This window comes from Rhinoderma darwinii, chromosome 12 (genome assembly GCF_050947455.1).
Source record: "Rhinoderma darwinii isolate aRhiDar2 chromosome 12, aRhiDar2.hap1, whole genome shotgun sequence".
In the NCBI taxonomy this organism is placed as follows: Eukaryota; Metazoa; Chordata; class Amphibia; order Anura; family Rhinodermatidae; genus Rhinoderma; species Rhinoderma darwinii.
Genome location: NC_134698.1, coordinates 56,391,090 through 56,416,230, shown reverse-complemented (window position 1 = coordinate 56,416,230; position 25,141 = coordinate 56,391,090). Strand labels below are relative to the sequence as shown.

The following is a 25,141-nucleotide window of genomic DNA, read 5'->3' as shown; positions in this document are numbered from 1 at the left end:
TAGGCGGAGGAAGAAGGACTCACAGGCTCTCTCTAGGAGTCCTGGCAGCATTTAAAATGCTTTTTACATGAAAATACTGAATCATATAATAGTAAACTTTAGGTCCTTAAAGGGGTTGTCCCAAGTTGATAAATGGAGCTATAAAGCTCCCCCATGTAAAAATAAGAAGAATTCTAATTACCTGTCCGTCGTCCAGCGATGTCGTTTTCTTGCTATTCTTGATTGAAGTTGCGGTCGGTCCCTCTTTGTATCCTGCTCGTTGCCTAGGTTCCCGGCCACCGCTATTTACCTTTAGCGGTGGCCGCGCATGCGTAATGACATCCTCTGCGTCCGGAGCAGAGGATGTCATTTGCTCGTGAACGCGCATCTCGGCGCTTCTCGGCGCATGCGCAGAAGATGCAGTGGAAAGGCACCCGTCGCAAGGAGAAGTCTGCGCTCCGCTAAAGGTAAGTGTGTATATGTTTGTGTGTGTGTGTGTGTGTGTGTCTGTGTATATATGGGTGTGTTTGTGTATATGTGTTTGTGTGTGTGTGTGTTTATGTGTGAGTGTATATATGGGTGTATTTGTGTGTATGTGTATATGTTTGTGTATATTTTTGTGTTTGTGTGTGTATATGTTTGTGTGTGTGTGTTTTTGTATATGTGTGGGTTTGTGTATGTGTTTGTGTATATATGGGTGTGTTTGTGTACATATGTTTGTGTGTATATGTGTGTGTGTGTGTGTATATGTGTGTGTTTGTGTATATATGGGTGTGTTTCTGTATATGTTTGTGTATGTGTGTTTGTGTATGTGTGTTTGTGTATGTGTGTTTGTGTATATTTGGGTGTGTTTGTGTACATGTGTTTGTGTATATGTGTGTGTGTTTGTGTATATATGGGTGTGTTTGTGTATATGTGTTTGTGCATATGTGTGTGTGTGTGTGTGTGTGTGTGTGTGTGTGTGTTTATGTGTGAGTGTATATATGGGTGTATTTGTGTGTATGTGTATATGTTTGTGTATATTTTTGTGTATGTGTGTATATGGGTGTGTTTGTGTATATGTTTGTGTGTATATGTTTGTGTGTGTGTGTGTGTGTGTTTTTGTATATGTGTGTGTTTGTGTATATATGGGTGTGTTTGTGTACATGTTTGTGTATATGTTTGTGTGTATATGTGTGTTTGTGTATATATGGGTGTGTTTGTGTATATGTTTGTGTGTGTGTTTGTGTATATATGGGTGTGTTTGTGCATATGTTTGTGTGTATGTGTGTGTATTTTTGTATATGTATATTTGTGTGTTTGTTTATGTGTGTTTGTGTATATATGGGTGTGTTTGTGTACATGTGTTTGTGTGTATGTGTGTGTTTGTGTGTATATGTGTGTATATGTTTGTGTGTATGTGTTTATGTGTGTTTGTGTAATATATGGGTGTGTGTTTATGTGTTTGTGTATATGTTTGTGTGTGGTTGTTTGTGTGTGTGTGTGTGTAGGTGAGTATAAGTATCGGTATTGTTCACATTGATAACTTTTTTTTTTATGTTGTTGCAGATTTTGATGTACCGATTGGACTACATCTTCGATTCGTTGGACTACTGCATAGATCTACGTTTTTTGAAAATTTTAATAAAATGGTTAACGAGGGTTTTGTTGGGGATTTCTTATTTCAATAAAAAAAAAATTGTCTTTGTCTTTTTTTTTCAAACTTTATTAGTGCCTAGATAATGGCAGTTGGCTGATTGACAGCGTCCATTATTAAGGCGGTACTTAGTGTTAGCCGGTGCAGAGGCTAGCACTAACCACCCATTATTACCCCGGTACCCACCACCACCAGGGGTGCCGGGAAGAGCTTGGTACGATCCAGTACCCGACCATCTGTTGTGATGGTCGGGCTCTGGGGCGGCCGCAGGCTGGTATTATGAGGCTGGGAAGGGCCAAAAACAGTGGACCTTCCCACCCTTGTAATGCTAGGCTGCTGCTGCTGTGTTGTATCGGGCTGGTTATAAAAATGTGGGGGACCCCCACGTCGTTTTTTTTTTAAAATTTAACAATAGACGTTGGGTCCACATTTTTAATAACCAGCCATATACAAGGCCGCAGCAGCCTGGCATTACACGGGTGGGAGGGGCCACTGGCTTAGTACATTCCCAGGCTAATAACACTGTGTTGTATGTGGCTGGTTATGATAAATTGGGTGGAACCCCATGTCTTTTTAATAAAAAAAAATAATAAATAATAAAAAAAAAATGACATGGGGTCCCCCCCATTTTTATAACCAGCCAGATACAACACAGCAGCAGCAGCCTAGCATTACAAGGGTGGGAAGGTCCACTGTTTTTGGCCCTTCCCAGCCTCATAATACCAGCCTGCGGCCGCCCCAGAGCCCGACCATCACAACAGATGGTCGGGTACTGGATCGTACCCAGCTCTTCCCGGCACCCCTGGTGGTGGTGGGTACCGGGGTAATAATGGTGTTTAGTGTTAGCCTCTGCACCGGCTAACACTAAGCTTCGCCTTAGTAATGGATGTTGTCACTCAGACAGCGGCCATTACTAAAGTGATAGTAATAAAACTTGAAAATAAAACACAAAGATAGATAAAATATTTTATTGAAATAAAGCACCCCCAACACAACCCTCATTAACCATTTTATTGATGAAATAAAAAAGCGTCATCTAAGTAGTCCTCGAAACCGACGTAGTCCAAACACCAAACCTGTAAAAAATCAAAAATATAAAAAAAAAAATGAAATAAAACATGTCGTAGGCTTAGATTCACTTTCATGTGTGATACTGACTGTTATACCATGTATAGAAGCCTGCGGCAAAGTTGGCTTAGATACAGGGCAGACAGTATCATACATGGCCATACAGACATTTATACAAACAAACATACATACATACAAGCAAACATACATACAAGCAAACATACATACAAGCAAACATACATACAAGCAAACATACATACAAGCAAGCAAACATACAAGCAAGCAAACATACATACATGCAAGCAAACATACATACATGCAAACATACATACATACATACATACATACAAGCAAACATACATACATACAAGCAAACATACATACAAGCAAACATACATACAAGCAAACATACATGCAAGCATACATACATGCAAACATACATGCACATATACACATACAAACATGACAACATACATACAAGAAAACATACATACAAACATACATACATACATGAAAACATACATACATGCAAACATACATGCACATATACACATACAAACATGACAACATACATACAAGAAAACATACATACAAACATACATACATGAAAACATACATACATGCAAACATACATGCACATATACACATACAAACATGACAACATACATACATACAAGAAAACATACATACATGAAAACATACATACATGCAAACATACATGCACATATACACATACAAATATGACAACATACATACAAGCAAACATACATACATACATACATACATACAAGCATACATACACGCAAACAAACATACATACATACATACACATACATGCACATATACACATACAAACATGACAACATACATACAAGAAAACATACATACAAACATACATGCAAGCAAACATACATACATGCAAGCAAACATACATACATGCAAGCAAACATACATGCATACAAGCAAACATACATACAAGCAAACAAACATACAAGCAAACATACATACATGAAAACATACATACATGCAAACATACATGCACATATACACATACAAACATGACAACATACATACAAGAAAACATACATACATGCAAACATACATACATACAAACATACATACATGCAAACATACATACATGCAAACATACATATATACATACTTGCATTCAACCATACATACAAACATGTACATATATACATACATGCAAACATACATGCACATATACACATACAAACATGACAACATACATACATGAAAACATACATACAAACATACATGCAAACATACCTACATGAAAACATACATACATGAAAACATACACACATACAAACATGACAACATACATACATGAAAACATACATACATGCACATATACACATACAAACAGGACAACATACATACAAGAAAACATACATGCACATATACACATACATGACAACATACATACAAAAATAAACTCACTAAGACGTTCCCACGAAGAGCTGAACGGTCCCGTCACTTTTCTTCTCCCATTCACAATAACAGAGCGGTGGGCGCAGATGACGTAATCACGTGGGCCTGATATGATTACGTCATCTGCGCCACAACGCATTGTTACTATGAATGCGAGCGGCGCCAAGAAGAGGGAAGATGGCAAGTGACGGGACCGTTCAGAGCGCCGTTAGAACGTCTTAGGTGAGTTTATTTTTTTTATATATTTTTAGTTGTTCGCCGGGTGCTGATGCAGCACCGGTACGGCGGCTACAAACATTACATGTAGTGACAGGGTGGGGGAGAAGTTGTTTGCCGAAACGGGGTAAATGTAGTGTAGTGTAGTGTAGTGTAGTGTAGTGTAGTATAGTTTACATTCACGGTAAGTTCGTCTCAATCGGGCTTACCATGCCCGCTTGAGACGAACATTCTCCCGATGTTGTTAGAACTACAGTATCTAGCAACATCGGGAGCGCGCACACTGCAGAGCGGAGCGGCTTGATTGACATCGAGCCGCTCACGCCCCTTTTTAGAAAAGATAACCAGCACTTGCTGAGTTATCAAGTGTAAAAAAAAGGCACTTAGGAAATGAATTTTAAATTTTTTTTAACAGCAAATGTTTTAAAATTCATTTCCTGCTTAGAATGTTTAAAAAAAAAAATTTGAGTCAACTTGGGACAACCCCTTTAAGCTCAGCATCTCCCTCTCTATTTTTTGCTGCCCTCAGATAGGAGACTTGACAGATTCTATCAGAACTGGAAATACATGTAAAGCATTCTGCATCTATGTAGTAAATAAGTATTATGAAATGTTTGACCAGGATCAGGCGAGGCTACTCAGCGACATGAAGTTGAGCAAGAATAGTAGTATAATTACAGCAATGAACAAAACTATAATAGTTCCACCTATAGCAGAGATCAGCAACTTTCAACAAGCCCTCCAGCTGTTATAAAATTACAATTCCCAGCTTGTCCTGACAGCCATTGGCCGGAATAATAAAGCCTTTGGCTGTGAGGGCATGCTGGGGGTTGTAGTATAACAGCTGGAGTGCCAAAGAATGCTGACCCCTGCCCTATGGAAAAATAGTCTCAAGGGAACAATTGTAATTGTACCCGCAAATTGACCGTGATTTGTGCATGACTTCATGTTGTAATCCAAACATTATTCGTACATGGTTTGCAGTAAACTAATGCTAACTTAGTACAGAAATTGTATTACTCCTATCCTTCATCATCATTTATTAAATATATTGTTCCCAGTCATATCGAAAGTTGGGATTTAGGCTTTACAAGAGTAATGAGGGTTTCCAAATTGATATAAACCAATGTAGTAAAGTTGCTCAGTCAAACAAAAAACACATGAAATAAAATAAAAATACCCTTAATATGGAGGCACGACTGAGGCTAAACTAGATGATATTAAGAGCGGACATATTTATTCTCTCTAAAACCATGAAATTCTATGAAGGAATTTTTCATTGTAGACATTTTGTATGCCTTCACATTTGGCTTTTTATATAAAAAAATGATTCTGAAAATCAGTAGGAATTGACAGGTGGTTACTTTGCATAAGCTTTCTCCAGTAGTGCACTCCAGAATTCATTGCGCTGAGAAGACTTGGTGAAGACTAACTGATTGTTAAAAGTCGGCAAGCAATCATCAATCACCACGTCCATCCAATCTCCATAACGCCAAAACTGGAAAACAAAGCATAAAAACATCAAACACTTCTAACATCAGCAAGCAGGATGTACTATATAGCACAATGATAAAAAAAAAACCTGCAGCCCCATCTCACATATCTGATACTCCTCCTCTCAAAGTATGTCTTCACAGCTTATACAATGACTGGCCGCCGATTCCTACATAGAGGGGGCTCCATGGAAAAATTAAAATGGGGTCCAATTCTGGTTAACACCACCACATCCCTAACAACCTGGGACAAGGAGCTTGACTGACCACAATCTACTTTCCATGATCCTTGGGTTAATTCCCCAGATCCTTAATTGAAGAACCAGTGGAGAGGGAATCCCTGCACAGGTGCTCACCACCCAATAGATAAGGGAATTAGCCAACTTGGCTTGTGCCCCCTCTTTTAAGGGCTCCCATAAAAGCTTCATGGGCTCTCTCTATGGTATGTACACCTTGTCGGGCACCGTTTTGATACATTCTGTCTTTATTATGGGCAGGTGCTAGTGTGTTTATTACATGTATGGTCACCTAATCATTGGCATCTGGGGTGGAGGTGCAGAAAATGCTAAATTAAAGAAAAAATGGAAAGTAGGTTAATAAGAAGAGGGGGTACAAAGTTGCTTCATTTTTTATAGTTGATGACTTGGAGCAATAAAAATAGTTGCAAAAATGTACATACCCTTAGAAAGGTCTTCACACTCACATGTTAAAGGGGTTGTCCAGTCGTAAAAAATTGATGGTTTATCCTCAGGATAGGCCATCAACATCTGATCGGTGGGGGTTCAACTCTCTGCATCAATTTCTTATGACTGGACAACCCCTTTAACTAAATGAACCCTTAAATGTTTGGCTCTAAAGAACACTTAATAGTACACATATTCATGGGAAAAGGCATGTTTTAAAAGAGGAATTACAAGGCCACCAATTCCACATTGTACCATGTCCACATATATCCAACAAGTGCATTCAAAATAATAATTGCAGCTTTCCTATAATATGTGGTACATGAAATATTATAATTAGAATAACTGTTCTATTCAATTATAATTATTATATACACATATACAGTATTCAACATGTTTTATATAAATCCTATTTATCCTTTTTTCACCTGAAAATGGAAAATCCCAGCATAGTTTTCTGTGAAATTCTGTTCAGGAGGGATTACTCGGAAAAGTAATTTTTCATTAAGGGTTAAACAAGCAATAGCAGCCAAAAACCAGCAGTCACCTGATAAAGAAAAACGATTGATTGTTAGAATAATAAATAAATATTTATTGTCCAACAGATATATCGACAATATCTCCTTCGTAATAATTTTAGCACTATGAGAAAGGACATACATATTGGATAGGGGGCCAACATAATAAAAATCAGTAATGGTCTACTGTCCTGGTGATGACTCAGGCCACCAAGCACCCTCATTCTGGTGATTGTTACCCATGTCCACTCTATGTCAGCAGGGCTTTGTGACCCCCTAGGCCGATTTACCTTCGCGTATGCCAATGTGGTGGCATCAGTTGAGAAGAGATAACAGCACATGTTCATATTGCTTAAGGCAAAGGTGGATAAGGTAACCTCCCCTTCGCCATATAAGCCAATACATCTGTCTACCCTGCACCTTACCATATTTTCAAACAAGGAGGGGAGCAAACAAAAAGAAAAAAAATGGAGTGCTCCTTTAACTGTGTATTTGGAGCTCTACATCACAAAAAGATGATCAGCACAGAATGTTGAAGCTAAAAACAACCTGAGGTTTCCAATGTTGCAGGTGTCCTGTCACTACATATATAGAGTTACAGGGTATTTTAGCTATGATACTTCACATCATAAGCATACGGCCTGTCAAACCTCCTGACTCACACCATGGCTTAAGTTACATGATGACACGCTATGCCATTTGCCTGCGGTCTGTGAAGTAAGATAAATTTTTGTTATATTTCAGCCTATCCCACCAGGCAAATGGGACTAACAGTGTGCAATGTATGTTGGCCACACAAACTAAGGTGAAGGGCAAAGTAATATCATAATAAACTAGAAAATCTTCAGCGCTTGTTGAGATACACAGCTCATACTCCTGTTAAAATAAACTTCATTTACACAGTTCAAAACATCTGTATTATAACAGTATGTGGGGGGCCCTATTAGAGATTTCGTATTGGGGCCCAGGAGCTCAAGGTATGCCTGAGGCGGCATATCACAACACCCAGAAAGATGTGACAGTCTCATTTCTTGCTTTCCCGCACTAATCGTAGTGATCAGTAGAGCAGTGCATAATATATATATATATATATATATATATATATATATATATATATATATATATATTGAAGAAAGTCCCACAGCACTCCGTGTTCGTGAAAAAAATTGTGGTTTATTAAGCCAGCACAAGCTGCAACGTTTCCGTCCTGCTTGATAAAGGTCCTATAGCAGGACGGAAACGTTGCAGCTTGTGCTGGCTTAATAAACCACCGTTTTTTTCACGAACACAGAGTGCTGTGGGACTTTCTTCAATATTGATCTATATCCCCTGGATCGGGATTACCTGCTTGCACCTGAGACCATCTTGGAATTGCATTGTGAGTGCTGCTGCTTTTCCATTGTATATATATATATATATATATATATATATATATATATACACATACACACATACATACATACACACACAGTTAAGTCACATTACTACACGTCACTACTCTCGACATCAGCAGAACGTAGCCCATGAAGGTGGTGATGTGTCGTGGGCTGGCTTGGTGGGTATATAACGTGTGCGATAGGCTGTCTGAACCTGTCACTCATTGTTGCCATGGATAAAAGGGGCGATTATTGGCTTAGGGGCCAAGGGTTGCAGTATTTCTCAAACAGTGCAGTTTGTGAACTGTTCATGTGCTGCTGTGGTGAAAGTGTATCTTGAGTGGACAAATGGCACCATTGGGAAAAACCGACGTGATGCCACTGATGTGAGAGGTAAACCTCGGCTACCAAGGTGCGCGAGGGCCAAACCACATGCTACAGTGGAGCAGCTCACCGTGAAAATCAACCAGGGGGCTACCAGACGTGTGTCTACAACAACAGTTCAGCGAACCCTACTGCGTATGGGGCTCCGAAGCAGACGGATGGTCACTGCTCTTATGCTAAGAAAGGTGCATCGAAAAAAAGGCTTCAGTTTGCACGGCAGTATTGGAATTGGACCACCAATGATTGGCAAAGGGTTGCCTTCTCCGATGAGTCATGTTTTCTGCTTCATCGAACGGATGGCCTTTGGCGTCTCAGGTGAGAAACATCAGAGAACAAACACCCTGCAACCATTGCTGGAAGAACACAAGCTGGGGGTCGCAGTGTTATGGTCTGGTGAATTTTTTCATGGTATTCTCTGGTCCCACTAATCCATGTGGAAGGCTCTGAACCGATTTGGGTATGAATCCATCGTTGCAGATCACGTCCACCCAAACATGCTGTTTGTCTTCCCTGGGGCAGATGTAATCTTCCAACAAGACAAGGCGACATGTCACACGGCTAGAAATGTCTGAAAGTGGTTGGAAGAGCACAACTAAGACTTCCAAGTACTTCCCTGGCCCCCTAATTTGCCAGACTTTAAACCAATTGAGCATCTATTTGACTACCTCGATCTATGGATCCTCCCCCACACACCCTCCAGCAAATGTGGGATGCACTGCAGTCAGCACGGTGCCAGATACCGGAGACAACCTACCAGCTGGTAGTCATAATAAAGTGACTCAACTGTGTATGTACATACACTATATATATGTGCTTTCCTGCACAAATAAAAACACAATTTATACGTCATCCTCACTAATCTGGTAAAGGTGTAAAAAGTAGAGATTCATTAAACAAGTGAAACGTAATACCTATATCCATGGAATAAGGCAGTGGTCTAATCTATCTTAAAATGACCCTTCTGGAAATGATAGAAACCCTGAATCTTAGTGAAGGATGCATAAATGTAAAGCAAGATTGTAATATTAATTTTAATCCTAATGAAACATATGTCAAAGTGGTAATGTTTCACTTGTTTATTTCGAGCCTTAGACATGACATAATAAATGATAGGTGACTTAAGGAGACAAACTATTTCTACCAAGCATTGCCCAAGTGACCTACAGGTGTCATCTGCAACTTGTTTTCAGATAGTCAGACTGTGGAGGTCATAACAGCAGCAAACAACATCAAGATGTTGGCATGGCTGGTATAATTATTGTTACAACTGGTACAAGCAAGACGTCGGCAGCAGTGCTGGAGTCCCCGAGCAGAGCATCAGCTGGTGCTCTGCTCGGGAACTCCAGCTATAGGAAACCCCTGAAGTCACTGACCAAATGTCGGGAGAAGTACTGAAGTCCCGAGCAAAGCGGTAGCTGATGCTCTGCTCGGGGATACTAGCAATAGGCAATGTGACAGCCCCTTGCAGTCATGCCATTGATAACAAGCTGACGCGAATAGCACAGGAAGCAAGCCCTCAGTCACGTATCAATATTAGAAAAACTCCAGGACTTCCAGGAACATTTCACCGGATTTAAAAGGTACCATTTAGTACTGAATTTTTAACTAAAGTATATTAGTAAGTGACTTCTTTTTACATAAAAATATGAACGCAAAGCAATTTTTGGTCCCCGGATTTAATACTGTGCTTCACAGAGATGTCACTGTGCATGATGTTTGACTCATTTTTACACTATTTCCCTCATAAGTACATCCTAGTGTAGCTCAGTAACTGCATCATATTCCTCAATTGGATTGAGCCGCGTTGAGGAATACGGTGCAGACTACACTACAATTCTCTATTATGTATTAGTAAATATGCCCCATTATGTTCTTCTTAACAAAAAACATGAAGTGTGCGATTGCCTTACCCAAATCTCCTTGACAGATATCCGTTCTGTTTGCTCCTCCTATTATAAACTGCGGATTTTCACATATTTCCTAAAAGAAAGAGATACCAATCAGTACCCAGGGAGTTAATGCCAAGTGATAAAGCTGAGGAAAAATATCGGACAACAATTCCATTCCTGGACAGTTATAGCACTTGGCAACTACATAGTTAGTAGCGCCATAACTTTACAATACAAGTTTATGATTAACTGCACAGGTGCTCGGCTCCGATAACTGTACTGTAACGATCCATGCATCTGTGTGACCAGGAGAGATATTTATCCCCTGGAATTAAGCAACGAAGGGTCCCATTCAATGACTACAAGCATGAGAAATTAATACAGAAAGTATACTGGAAAATGGCATAATTTTTCATTCCACAATTAATAAACCTTTATTTGCAGAAACCGAAATAACCCCTTTAACTCTTAACATAATAAAAAAAAAGCCATCAAATAAAATGTTACTGTACTTGTTTGAATCAATGAATATCTTAATTATAAATATAATGGATATTAAAGAGGACCCATCAGCTCCCCTGACATGTCTGTGTTAGTAAATACTTGCATTCCACATAAAACAAAAATTCTGGGGCATTTTATCTTCGAAGTCTACCGTTCCTCTGTTATTCCTACTGGAAATAGGTATGAATACATTAACAAATGGGTGTTACCATTCCCTTTATCATTAGGGTGTGTCCCTACACATTGTGACACTATCAGCACTGATTGGACAGTGGCAGACTGTGCAGGGTCAAACCTTAATGACAAGGGGAATGGTGATGCCTAGTTGTCAATTTATTCATACACGCCCAGAAGGAATCACATGAAAAGATTCTATAGAATGGTTCTTTTATAGGGAATACAAGTGTTTACTAAAGCAGACATGTTGCCTCTATGTCATATTCTTAGATTTATGCTGTGGGCTACTTTGCTCAGTGAAAAGTCAAGCTATATTTCCACACTTATTTACCTGTGTGGTCAATGTTTTGCTATTATTTTTTATGAAAACTTTGATTGATTGTGGGAATACACCTTTTAAGTTTTACACGAAGCCGAATACCTTCATGACGTATAAATATACTGCCCCATGCCAAAATAAACTTATCAGGAGCCTTTGTATGTATTTAGTTCAACTTTCTTTCGTGTGTGACGCCTTCTTCATAGAGCATAAGTGGTCCTGCTTCTCATACCACGTGATTGCTAGGAAACTACATTTCCCAGCAGCAAACTGCATCAAGTCTGTGCTGCAGGCACCTCCTTGTCCTCTTCTGTGCGCTGTCAAGTTGCCACTCCTCCAAAAGTTCCTTCCTATAGTGACAACGGCAGCAGCGCACAGGAGACGAACTATGACAATAACACACATTTTCTTTGCTCAAACAAACGAGTGTGTTCTGCTATAATCAAAAAATTTTTGCCTGATAGCTCTGTTTGCATCCGACTATATAAAGTGTGAGTGATAACAGTGTTGCAAGCTTAAATATTTTCTATATCTATCTGAAGCTGGCCATAAACTTGAGATGGCTATCGGCCAAATGATCGTTTGGTTGCCAGCTTTTCCTCCCGACTCCCCCATACACATGTATGCTCGGCCGGGTGTGCATGTGTTTCTCAAAGGGAGAAGAGAGAAAGTCGATGCCAGACCCCTCTGGCAGCGGCTTATCTTCTTTCGAAAAAAAGGATCAGGCATGTTGAAATTCAACAGTCCAATCATTCTTATCCCTGACATCGGCCTTCAACGGAGAGTCGGTACGTCAACCTTACACATTGGACCGTCGGCCGGTCCCACTCACTGAAATCGGCGGGTTTAGTCCGCATACATCTAATGTCAGCGTTGATGTAAATTGAGTACTGGGGCCGCCGCTTCTGCCAGTAGTCTGTACACCCCCGTGCCTCCACACCAAAGTGTCTCTCCCCCTTTGAAGTCAACTGTCTCAACAGTTTCTTTTTAGAAAGTTTCTCATTGGTGGTTGCAGTGCATGGCTGCAGCTGTCAGACAGCAGAGCAGCACTTAGTGGAGGCAGGCAGGAGGGTAAAAGAAGAGACGCTGATGTTCTCCCTGCGCATGCTCGTCCGTGCTGAAGGCAGGAAAACCGTGCATGTGCGGTTACCCTGTACAGGAGAGAGACACCGATCCCATAAAAAATAATAGGAGGATGAACCCCGCCGAGCGTAGAATTTCTGGAGGATGACTCAAGTAGCAACAGCAGGTAAAGAAAATGGTGGCATGGGGTCTTTGGGGGGGGGGGGGAGCGTGGAGAACTCTGTAATGCATTTACAAAAAAGGAGTTGGCTAATTTAAATAATTGAGTGAATATAACACACAGACACCAATGTTATCTTGGGAATACTCCTTTAAGTTTCTGTGTAGGATCTTGGATTCTATTTTAGGACCTGGAAGCAATACATCAGAGAACGTTTTAATTTAATCTCCAGCAGTGTAAAGAAATATTGGATCCAGTAACATCTAGCAGAGAATCAGATTACCAGACAAATGGCGACAACTCCTGGCAGGTCTGAAGAACCAAAGATCTTCAACTCGGGAGAGGATATTAAAAAATAAGGATGGGAGGAGACGTGGTAGGCAAGTTGAAAGGCTCCTGACTCCCTGAGATCTCTCAAATGGGAGAAAAAGGAACATTAATAAATACTTGAAGGTGGAGGATTTCCCAACGCTCCTGGCAAAACCAATTTTTTTAAGCAATATTATGTCACAACATATATAATAAACGTAGACAAAAATCTAAACATATCAGCCCTTGCATTAATCTAGAGCATCCTTTTTACACAACCTTTGAAACAAGTTCAAAACAATCACGGCAAAAATTTAAACTTTTCTCTTTTGTCGATTTCTCTGCATAAATTAAGGTGATAAATGTATTATTTTTTGAGATAAGAATGTTTCCTACTTGTAACTGCCTTGCACGCTAGGTGCTAACCTATTGTTATTAACCCTTTCATTGGTACAAAACTAGCTAAAAAACCCAAAACAGCCCCATTTATTGCATAATACTTATGCACGTGTAAAGATTGCAAGCAAAGGTGAATACAGTTCCTTCTGATCAGCATGGACGCTACAATATGAGGCTTTATAGGAAATAGCAGTCAACAATTTTGACAAAAAAATAAATTAAAGGCTGTTTGAAAGTGTTTTTTTTTAATAAAAATGTGTAATAGTGTGTCTGTGCATGCGTGTGTGTGTGTGTGTGTGTGTGTGTGTGTGTGTGTTAATAAACTTTGTAAATACATTTGATTAAAAATAATTTTTACTTTTAAGATGCAGCTGCTCTGTATTCTCTATACAGACCAGCTCTAACTGTCGCTAAATCCTGTTCCCGTCAAGTCCGTGGTCTATGAACTTAGATGTGATAGTTTACAGGTGGATCCTGTGTGTGTCAGTGAGATGGAGGACCCCCCATAACTGAACCCGTCAGGTCCATGGACCTGACGGAAAAACAGGATTTAGCAAAAGATACAGCTGGTCTGTATAGAGAATATAGAGCAGCTGTATCTTAAAAGTAAAAATAATTTTAATAAAATAATAAACACTTATACACATTTTTAATAAATAAAAACAAAAACACTTTCAAACATTTACATAGCCTTTAAATTAGTTTTAAATCAGTTACTGTTGATCAAATCAATACATTCCGAATATGGATTCATCATAAATCAGCCCCACTGCTCAGGGGCGGCACAAGCTGTTTTGGTACACAAGGCAATTGTTTCAGAATGCACCTCCCTCTCTTAATTCCTAATTTTGGCATGATAGCTGTTGAATGGACAATTATTAATTTAATTACCTCCTGGACTCTGGATTTGTGGAAACAAGTTCTCTGGAGTGATAAATTATCTCATGTCCAAACGGGTAGTCCATACTATAAAGTTTGTGGAGGGGAAATAATTCTCAGGTTGTTTTTAATTTTGACTTGGCCTTCCTTAAAAGATAAATCCTAATTATACACCATTCAGTTACACTGTAGAGAATAGTATTGTTCCAAGTATGGGAGAGCAAAATCTTGAGCAAGGCACTTTCCCGTTCAGCATGACTATGAGCCCCACATAAAAAAAACGCAAGTGTCAGGGACTTGTGCAGATTCAGAGTCAAGTGACTGAAAAGATCAGGCAGGAGGGTAAAAACAGCAAGAGTAAATCAAGTAACACTCTAGGTTCGGTACACATATAAACAACAATAGGGAGTTACGTGAGGCAGAGACGTGGCCAGGAAGCAGTCCAAGTTCAGAACACAGATAAACATCAATTGGTAGTAATGTGAGGCACAGAGGAAATGGATTATAAGCACTAAGTTCAGTAGTCTGGCAATCAGACTTTTATAGTAAGCCAAAAATCTAAGCTATCCATTAAGGCAAAAAATCCTGATAGGCAAAAGTCAAGAGAGGTTTGACACTAAATCCAGCACTGGAACAGAAGAGCTAGTGCCTGGGTTTGAATCCTGACAGAAGGCTCATAGCAAATGGTTAGCCAAGCTTGCCGTGCAAGAACCTGACCAGCCTGCACAAAGTCCTCACCTAGTCTTCTACAAAGAGAGAAGGGTGTTATAACAGTAGAGATCAACTACATATAAATGCTCAGAATCATGGAATGGGATGTTCAGTAAGTAGTGAACCTGTGAAGTTCAAGTGCCCACATACGTTTCACCCAAAAACAATAAGGATCTGTTGAAGTCATTGGTATTTATAGAAAGAATTTGTACAAAATTCCTTACATAACCAATATATCCACCATTACACAAAAGAGAGTCATATACTATTTATAGTATGAAAATAGAAATGTGGATTCTTTACTATACACATAAATAAACAATATAAAAATATCGAGGATCCTAAACAGGATTTGACTGTATATGAGCCACTATAGAATGTATAGGTCACCAGGTGTTAACAATTCTAATACAAAAATATCACACAATGTTGAAGATAAAATATTCAATTGTGCAATGAATATATATAAAACGCTACCCTGTTTGGGACAAATGGATAGCCTGATAATTACCATTAATAAGAACTATTGTTCATGCTAGTATGGAATATATTCAATGCAAAGTTGTAAATGGCATATCCACAGAAAAATTAGGTATACGCTAATGTGTGTAATACAAAGTTACACATAGATGGGGAAATCTAAAGTAGTCTGCCAATGGTGCAGTTCCCCAAATGAAAGTACAGGTGGACAGAGTACCATCAGAGTATCAAAAGCAAAGTGCCTTACCCATGGAGAGGAGCATAGTCAAGTGGCTCAAAGAAGCACCCCGACGCACGTTTCGCGTGTAGCTTTACCAGCCCTTGATAAAGCTACACGCGAAACGTGCATCAGGGCACTTCTTTGAGCTACTTAACTATGCGCCTCTCCATGGGTAAGGAACTATGCTTTTGATACTCTGATGGGACTCTGTCCACCTGTACTTTCATTTGGGGAACTGCGCCATTGGCAGACTACTTTAAGTTTCTCCATCTAAGTGTAACTTAGGTGGAGGAAAGGCGGTTCCTTCGTCAATATAGGAAAGAGTTCTTTACAGTAAGAGTATTCAAACTTTGCACTGGCTGGTGCACTGATGTCCTGCTATGAGAGTCTTACAAACTTGCTGTATAGATTTAAATCCCCTGGGAGCTTGCCACTGCCGCTTCGTACGGTGGCTGTGGCTTGGAGGGCGGCACATGCTCTGATGAAGGTCTCGGAGGTTCCCTCATACTCACCTAGGACTCCACTATGGAATAATTCCTGGTTGTCCCATCTTGAGTTCCTCCCGGGAGCGGTGATGTGGTCCAGGGCTGGGGTCAGGTTTGTAATGCAGACTCTGGCTTTGTATCCTTTTCCACACTTCAGGATAGCTTTGACATTCTGGGGACGGCCTTTTTCCATTATCTCCAGCTGCGTCATGCTTGGTGTGCCCAATTTGGCTCCATGTCACCTCAGGTGAGTTTCTCTAGGCTGGAGGACCTTCTTGGAGTTCCGGCTCTTTCCAAGGTCCTTACCCAGGTCTACACCTTGTTGTCCTCCCTGGGACAAAGACCCTTTGATAAGGCATTTACGCGATGGAGGGGAGATATCCCTGATTTGATGGAGGAGGATTGGAGGGAGGTGAAACTTTCTTTTTTTGACTCGGTTGTAAGTGCAAGGGATTTTTTTATACAGTCTCGGTTTTTACATAGAATCTATTAAACACCCGTCAGACTCCACAGGATGGGGGCATTGACCTCGGATAGCTGTTTTCGCTGCCAGTTGGATGTGGGTACTTATTTACACTGTGTGTGGGTATGTCCCAGAGTGGCCCCCTTTTAGTCGGAAGTAGTGGAGTTTCTACATGCTCATTATGATTTCCCTCGACTCCTTACACCTCAGATGTGTCTCTTGGGTATTATGAATGAAGTCATAACAAACCATTATGATAAGATATTTTTTCGATTTGTACTTTTCTGTGCTAGGAAGCTTGTGATTATGGCTTGGAAGAATCCGGAAGGCCCGAGTTTGATACACTGGAAGCAATTAGTAAATAAATATATACCTATGTATCAAAAAATATATCTAAGCAGACAATGTCCAGATAAATTTGGTAAAATTTGGTCAAGGTGGTTATAGACTCTGGAAACTGTGGTTTAGCTGCAGTTTTCATGAGTGGCGGAGGTTCTTGGGGGTGGGAGGTTTGTGGCACTAGGATGAATGCGTGTGTATGTAAGGTTGAACTGGGTTGGGACATTGAGGCATGGGAATTTTGTAAATACTGTATGTGCAATATATCTGCTCTGAATTGACTCTGTATTCACTGTGATAATGTCTATCTTAATGTCTCGTAGTATGTCTAACTTGTATATTTGTACATGTTCGTACCGACAAAAGTTTTGAAAATAAAGCCTTTTAAAAAAAAGAGCATTCAAACTTTGTGATCCCATATCCTAAGAGGTAGTAATGTAAAAAAAAAAATGGCGGAAATGAAAACACAGGGCTAGACATTTATCAAATTACTAACACAACTGAGAATGAGCAAGAGAAAATATCCGACTGCCATTGTCGGGTTAGGAAGAATTCGTTTTTTTGCAAATTTTAGCTTGTTGCCCAGGGACTTTCGTTTTGCCTTCCTTTTGGTCAAACAGCTATATCCGAGATAGGTTCTACTTGATGTACCTGTGTCTTTTGAAGCATAATTATGTAACTATAAGGCCTCATTTATACTTGCGTATTTTGGGCAGTAGTTTGCATCAATATTTGGACACCAATTCCAGGAGTGGAACATAAACAGAGAAAAAAAATTAGATTTGAACCTCATTCATGTTTTGGGCCCACTCTTGACTTTGTCTTACAAATTCTGGCCAAAATATGAAAGTATGAATAAGACTGTAAAAAGATTGTGCCTAAATAATATAACGCCTGGGTTACACCGCAACATTCGGTAATTTGGAATTACTGCAACCTCAATGTCTGTGACTTTATGCAATGGTTCCATGGTCATCTCTGGGATCGTTTCTCATAGGGAAAAATGTAGGACATTTTGTGATAATTCCACAAATTTACATGACTGGAAACCCATGTAAAAAAAAAAAACCAAAAAAACTTTTTAACTTATTTCTAAAAGTCCTTTATACATTGCCACCATTGTATAATATTCAGGGCCTTCTAAGTGAGTAATAGGAATTTAGTTTAAGATATTTAGAAGAACAGGCCATCCAACTCTTATCTTTGTATTTTGTGTATTGATGCAAATTGCGAAGATGAGTTTGTTGATAAAATGGCAGTCTCCCCGAGTTCATTGAAAAGTCACTTTATAAATGTGCTTATTAGTTTGGAATGCATTCACAACAGACAAAACACTAGGATGGAACTTGTTATCCCTATGCGGCCCCGTTTTGTGCCCTATTCTGGCAGATTTCCATTGATGTGGAGAACCTTACTACATACAATACCACATGAAACACACAAACACCAGCTAATAATATAAGAAACCCCAAATCTAGGAAATAAAGCATATTGGACAATCATTTTTCAGTTGAGTACGTTCTTTTTGTTGTCACTTCGATATGACATTGTTATATTACAAGAGTCTCTATTAAATTAAATGCAGAAACCCCTGTAAATATATATATATATACACACACACACACACACACACACACACACACACACACACACACACACACACACACACACACATAATGTAGAGCCCCTGTAGCTGCTCTGGAAACAATGGAGAAGGGTCTCTACTCATGTTGGAGCCGTCTACTTTCCATATTAGAAAAGTGGAACAAAATGGGGCACCCCCTGCCCAAAATGCACCATACATTTTATAAAATATGGCAGGATAGGAAAAGTTGGAGCTCTTCCTCGGGATGGTGGTGTGTGAAGGTTTGACCGGACAGGAAACACTATCTTTTCATGTCCCTATGTATACTTATAGGGATGACAAGTTGCGAATGCGGAGCACAGACGTCATTAAGTGTTTATGACCATCTCTTGCAAATTATGAAAAATCACTCATCCAAACAATAGAAGTCATTTTGGTAGCCAATGACCTATACAAAAGTAGTCATCCTCTAGTTTTGTGCTTGGTAAGATCTATTTGCTATAGGACTTGAGCAATGTGACATATATGAATCTACAATAAATACTTTATACGGTAGAGAACTGTTTGGTATAAATATTACAAGTAAAAACATAACTAATTCTTAAATCAAGACTTCTTGTAGGCTTCAGATGGGTCAACATGCAAGATGGTCCTTATTTTACGATCTTTGCAAATATATATTGTATCCATCCAATCATATTTAATTACATGAAAGAGTATGGAAGAGTTTTCAAGACTTGAGAGACAAAGTCTTGCAGTCCTTGTCTAAACAGGAAGGTCTAAGATATCGACCATTCACTCTAGATGGCTATTTCACTAAGAACAGTATGTTCCTTAATATTAAATTCCTTATTTGTGATAAATATCCACCCCATTTAATGTATTCCTTGTGCACAAGTTCCCATTATATTACACTTTATTTTACTTTTATTTTTATACTTATACAAGTAAAATAATCATTAATAGTGTGCAATCATAGTAGGAATATACACAGACAAATCTTATCTAGATAAATCGACATTAATTACAGGAGTTTATCCAACTGCTACTTATATTCCAAGTTATTTCATATAAAACACAAACCCTTTGCATAATCTAATTCTAGAGGAGGTAGAAGTAAAATAATATATTTGTTAATTAGATTATAATTGACATCTAGGATAGGGAAAAAAAATACTTCCAACCTTTGGTCGTTTCCATATGATATTCTTCACTTTGGTTGCTTTCTGGCCAAACTCTTTGTAGCCCAGAGACTGCCCTCCGGCTGGGAAGACATCATCTTCAAACAGTTTTTTCTTGCCGATGCACTCCCTCCTCAAGTTCAAAAAGTCTTGTCCCTCAAACTTCAGGGGCTTGTTAAGGGATCCTTCTCCATTCCGACGATCTCTTTCCCGGATCACCCGGTCACAGAAAAACCCAGACGGGATAAAAGGCATGGCTTCGTACAGGATTTGGTGGGTGCCACTACTAATCAGACTCTTCAGTGTGCACTAGGCATAAATCCAACCAGATAATTCCTTTTTTGGCTACAATGTGGTTAAACAGCAGGAAAATGGCCGGATCACAATCATTAATGGTTTTTAAGAGCCAAGATAATGAACATGTGGGCACTAGAATGTATGAATCCTATAGGTTTCCACAGCACATATGTATGTAAGCTGTATTCATATATGACTTCGACTAGCACAGAAGCTACAGCAAAGCTTTACCTTAATTTTTTCTCACAGTTTTTTTTTTCCTTTCTTTTGTTCCGCTTTAACATGTAAAACAAATCCCACCATGGCTCGTTCCTGTCTCAGCAGAAGGCATTCATCCTTTTAAAAACTATCGTCAACAGAATAGGGCACAGGCCTTTCTAAACAGACAGTATACACTAATCCTATACAACTGAATGGATGCATAGGGGATCCGCTTTGTTCTATTGTGTGCAGCTAATGAAGCTGTCACTGTCATGTTTCACCATCATATTTTTTGGCATCTCTACACAGCTGCAAAATGAAGACTGAACTGTGTTTATATGATATTCCACTCTTCAGAATTAATTAAAAAAAACTGCTTTATGTGCACCTCATTGTGGATTTTATTATTCAAGGTGAAGAAAAAAACTTTTTTGCACTATAAATGTTATATCGTTTTACAGGTGCCATTTTAAAGGATTAAACAAAAAAATTTTTTGCCCCCCCACCAAAAACAATCAATGCCACCCTAGTCCGTGGGCTGTTTCTGGTATTGCAGCTTTGCCTCAATTCAAGTAAATGCGGCAATACCAGACACAGCCTATGAACATGAGTGGCACGGTTTCTGTAAAAAACAAACAAACAAAAATCAGACACTTTTTTCTTATCCCGATTAACCTCTTTAAGATTAAAAGATAGGTTATACATGTTATAGATTGTACGACAGCATTTAACAGCCGTTATCTCAACTTTGTAGCTGAATTACTGTTAGAATTTTTTGTTTTATCCATGCAAATTCTGTGTGACATTACTGCCACTAGGTGTCTCCCTTCCTGTAATCTGCTGTTCAACCACTGTTTCTCAAGCAAAATCCATCTCTAGTTACAGATGGACTTGCAGAAGGTGGAGGGGTGTCTCTTTATTGCCTGCCAATAGAAGTCTATGGAGAGGGGAGGGGAGTAGGAGGAGTGAACAGGAGCATAGTGAGTCAGACACAGAGAAGCTGCCCATACAAGTCTATGGAGAGGTGATGGGGTAGCAGGAGCAGCACGAGAAAGAAACAGACATGCTGCAGCTTCCTGGTAAATGTTATTTCTCACCCCAGTGCTGGATTTTGAGCTATACTGCTCATTACTGCAGCAAAACGTCCTTCTTGTTATTGCTGCTTTTATATATATATATATATATATATATATATATATATATATATATATATATATATATACACACATATATACACACACACACACACACACACACACACACAAGTAATGGAACCCATTAGGTGCCTGATTGTCGTACGGTTGTTAAAAACAATAAAAAAAAGTAATAAAAGAAAAAGTTAAATAATAAATATCACCTTTATGGAACAAAATAAAATACCAACACAAAAGTGAATGGGGCTGAGCTGCATTACCAGACACAGCCCAAAAACAAGGGTAGGGTGGTTTCTGGGGGAAAAATCAGATCCTTTTTTTAATCTCACGCAACCCTTTAAATGTTTTAGTTATTCTCCACAAAAAATCGGGTGCCTAAATGGTTATTCCCATCACACAAAAAGTGATGGCATATCGCTTGTATATGCCATCACTTTGCGATTGGTAGGGTACAGTTTGCTGGGACCACCACTGATTCTGAAAATGAAGGGGCCGCAGCACTGATTTAGCACTGTGTCCCCTTCTCAGTTTTTCCCTGTACAGGAGTGCTCATGGACACCGGCTGTGCAGGATACTGCAGCATGGCCCCACTCACTGGGAAAAACAGTCAGGGGCCCATAGCGCTAATGCAGTGCTGTGGCTCCTTCAATCTCAGAATCGATGGGGGTCCCGGCAATGCGACCCCCACTGAAAGCAAAGTGATCACATTTCCTAGCAATATGCCATCACTTTTTTTTATACGAATATCCCTTTAATAAGGACATAATGCAGAGTATATTAAATTGCACTTTTTTTTATTTTAAAGCCTTCAAATATTGTTTACTCATTTTGCATGATTTTTCGGGCTGTAATTTCCATGTTGCTTTCTTTTCTAATACATTCCTGCATTCATTTATTTCACTTTTCCAATTTCATACATAAGGCAAAGTCTTTGATCTCTGTTTGAAGCAATCCTCAGCACATTATTATTTTTGAAAAAATTTAGCTTTCAATTCTAATTTTTTTTGCTCTGTAAAAATCTGAAATTAAATATATAGTCCAGCAAGTCAATGTGTAAATCTTGTACAGATAATGACGGTAATTTTATTACACTGTATCAAAGGTCGGCTACTAATGCCTTCTAACCCGTATGTCAGAGTACTTTTTTTTTTTTTTTTTTTTTACTTTACTGAATGTATACAGGGTTAAAATATTTTAAGCTATAAAAATTGTGCTTTCCATGTCCTGTACAATATGTAAACTGAACGTATTGAACCGTGTACTTCAGATATAACAGCTAATTTAACATTCTTTGAGGGGGCGCACAAAGCCACACGCTGTAAAATAATCAGTGTGTCACTCACATTTAATTGACAGACTAAAATCACATGGTTAGCATGTTGACATGTATCATTGTCTCGGAATGCTAACTGTGTGATCCCTTTTGACCGATCAGCCAAGAAGGATGAGCCGATTAGCATACAGTGCATGCTTTTGATTGGTCCCCTAAACACCAGTTCCGGGAAATGTTCAGTGGCGACATTCCCCACTGAATGCGGGAATGTAGACCTCCAGGCAAAATTTAGGGTATTTAATAGACCTGTGATAGATCATCCCTAAAATATACTTTTATTAAATAGCTGGAAAACCTTAAGACACATTTGTAATATCCTCAGCCTCTGAGCTTTCATTGCCTCATGCAGTTTCTTATTCTGGTCGGAATCGAAAAAAAAAACTAACAAGAAAAAACAAAAACAGAAAGGTGCTCAATAGTTGTCTGACAGTGTAGTCTGCACCGCCCCCTCAATGCTCCCGCCTCCTAGCAGCTAGCTGTGAGAGAGATGCATAAACTATACTGCACAGTAGCCTGGCTATAAAGTCAGTTTAGTCTGGATAACATGAATAATAGGTCTTACAGATGTGATTTGTTACAAAATCCATAATTAAAGCCAAAATTGGGAGATCATAGGAAAATCGCTGCAGGGCCAGTAGCAAGCTACTAGCACCTTTTATGACTGTAGTTCTCTAAGGGGCTGTCATAATGAGACTTTAATTCATACAATATAGGCAGTTGTTAAAGAGGCTCTGTCACCAGATTTTGCAACCCCTATCTGCTATTGCAGCAGAGAGGCGCTGCAATGTAGATTACAGTAACGTTTTTATTTTTAAAAAACAAGCATTTTTGGCCAAGTTATGACCATTTTTGTATTTATGCAAATGAGGCTTGCAAAAGTACAACTGGGCGTGTTGAAAAGTAAAAGTACAACTGGGCGTGTATTATGTGCGTACATCGGGGCGTTTTTACTACTTTTACTAGCTGGGCGTTCTGACGAGAAGTATCATCCACTTCTCTTCAGAACGCCCAGCTTCTGGCAGATCACGCTGTGACGTCACTTCCCCAGGTCCTGCATCGTGTTAGACGAGCGAGGACACATCGGCACCAGAGGCTACAGATGATTCTGCAGCAGCATCGGCGTTTGCAGGTAAGTCGATGTAGCTACTTACCTGCAAACGCTGATGCTGCTGCAGAATCAACTGTAGCCTCTGGTACCGATGTGTCCTCGCTCGTCCGACACGATGCAGGACCTGTGAGTGACGTCACAGCGTGATCTCTCGAGAACACGGCTGTGTCTGCACTGCCAGAAGCTGGGCGTTGTGAAGAGAAGTGGATGATACTTCTCGTCAGAACGCCCAGCTAGTAAAAGTCGTAAAAACGCCCCGATGTAACACACATAATACACGCCCACTTGGACTTTTACTTTAAACACGCCCAGTTGTACTTTTGCAAGCCTCATTTGTATAAATACAAAAATGGTCATAACTTGGCCAAAAATGCTCGTTTTTTTAAAATAAAAACGTTACTGTAATCTACATTGCAGCGCCGATCTGCTGCAATAGCAGATAGGGGTTGCAAAATCTGGTGACAGAGCTTCTTTAAAGGTGTGCTTCTACCATGAGACTTATTACACTGCATATTTTATAAATATTGTTGGTACGTGAATTATTAAAATAAACAGATCCTGATGAGCATTACTAACAAAGCAAGAAAACGATTAGAGGTTATGTATTTAATTTTTGTTTCATTAATTGGATGTGAGTCTGTAAAAGAGAATTAATAGAAGTTGATTTTAATAGAATATAAACATTTCTCTGACCATCTCTAGGAAGTGAAGGATTACAACCCCTCCTCAGAGATCAGGGAGTGACAGGGAGCAGCATACAGGGCTTTATCTGGGTGCATTGTGTTACTATATGGCTTTAGAGCTGGCATTAAATCTCCCGCCATCTGCTAACTATGTCCCAGTCTATACAGCAAAGCTGTGAGCAGCAGAAATACCAGCTTATTGTGTGAGCTTTAGTGGCCCTTTTGAAAACTGAACTATTTCAAGACTATTTCTTTTTTAATATGGATAGACACATGAAAAATAAAAAACACCATCAAATATATTAAAACCTGACAGAAATATATAATTTTCTGATAATACTTTCCCCTTGTATCCCACAGAGTTTTGGGTAGAA

At 39.3% G+C, this 25,141-nt stretch overlaps 1 protein-coding gene across 5 annotated transcripts in view; it reads right to left on the bottom strand.

Annotated features, from left to right (window-relative positions):
• Positions 1 to 25,141, bottom strand: part of CAPN3 (calpain 3) — a 123,674-nt gene that overhangs the window by 83,929 nt on the left and 14,604 nt on the right. For 3 of the 5 annotated variants that reach the window (XM_075843785.1, XM_075843784.1, XM_075843787.1), the window contains exons 2-4: positions 10,719 to 10,788; positions 6,959 to 7,077; positions 5,719 to 5,852 (exon numbers count right to left, since the gene is read on the bottom strand). In XM_075843785.1, coding sequence (XP_075699900.1) covers positions 5,719 to 5,852; positions 6,959 to 7,077; positions 10,719 to 10,788 — 323 coding nt within the window. Of the gene's footprint in view, positions 1 to 5,718; positions 5,853 to 6,958; positions 7,078 to 10,718; positions 10,789 to 19,994; positions 20,247 to 25,141 lie in introns of those variants that run through there. The other 2 variants (XM_075843789.1, XM_075843788.1) reach the window with 1 other exon arrangement.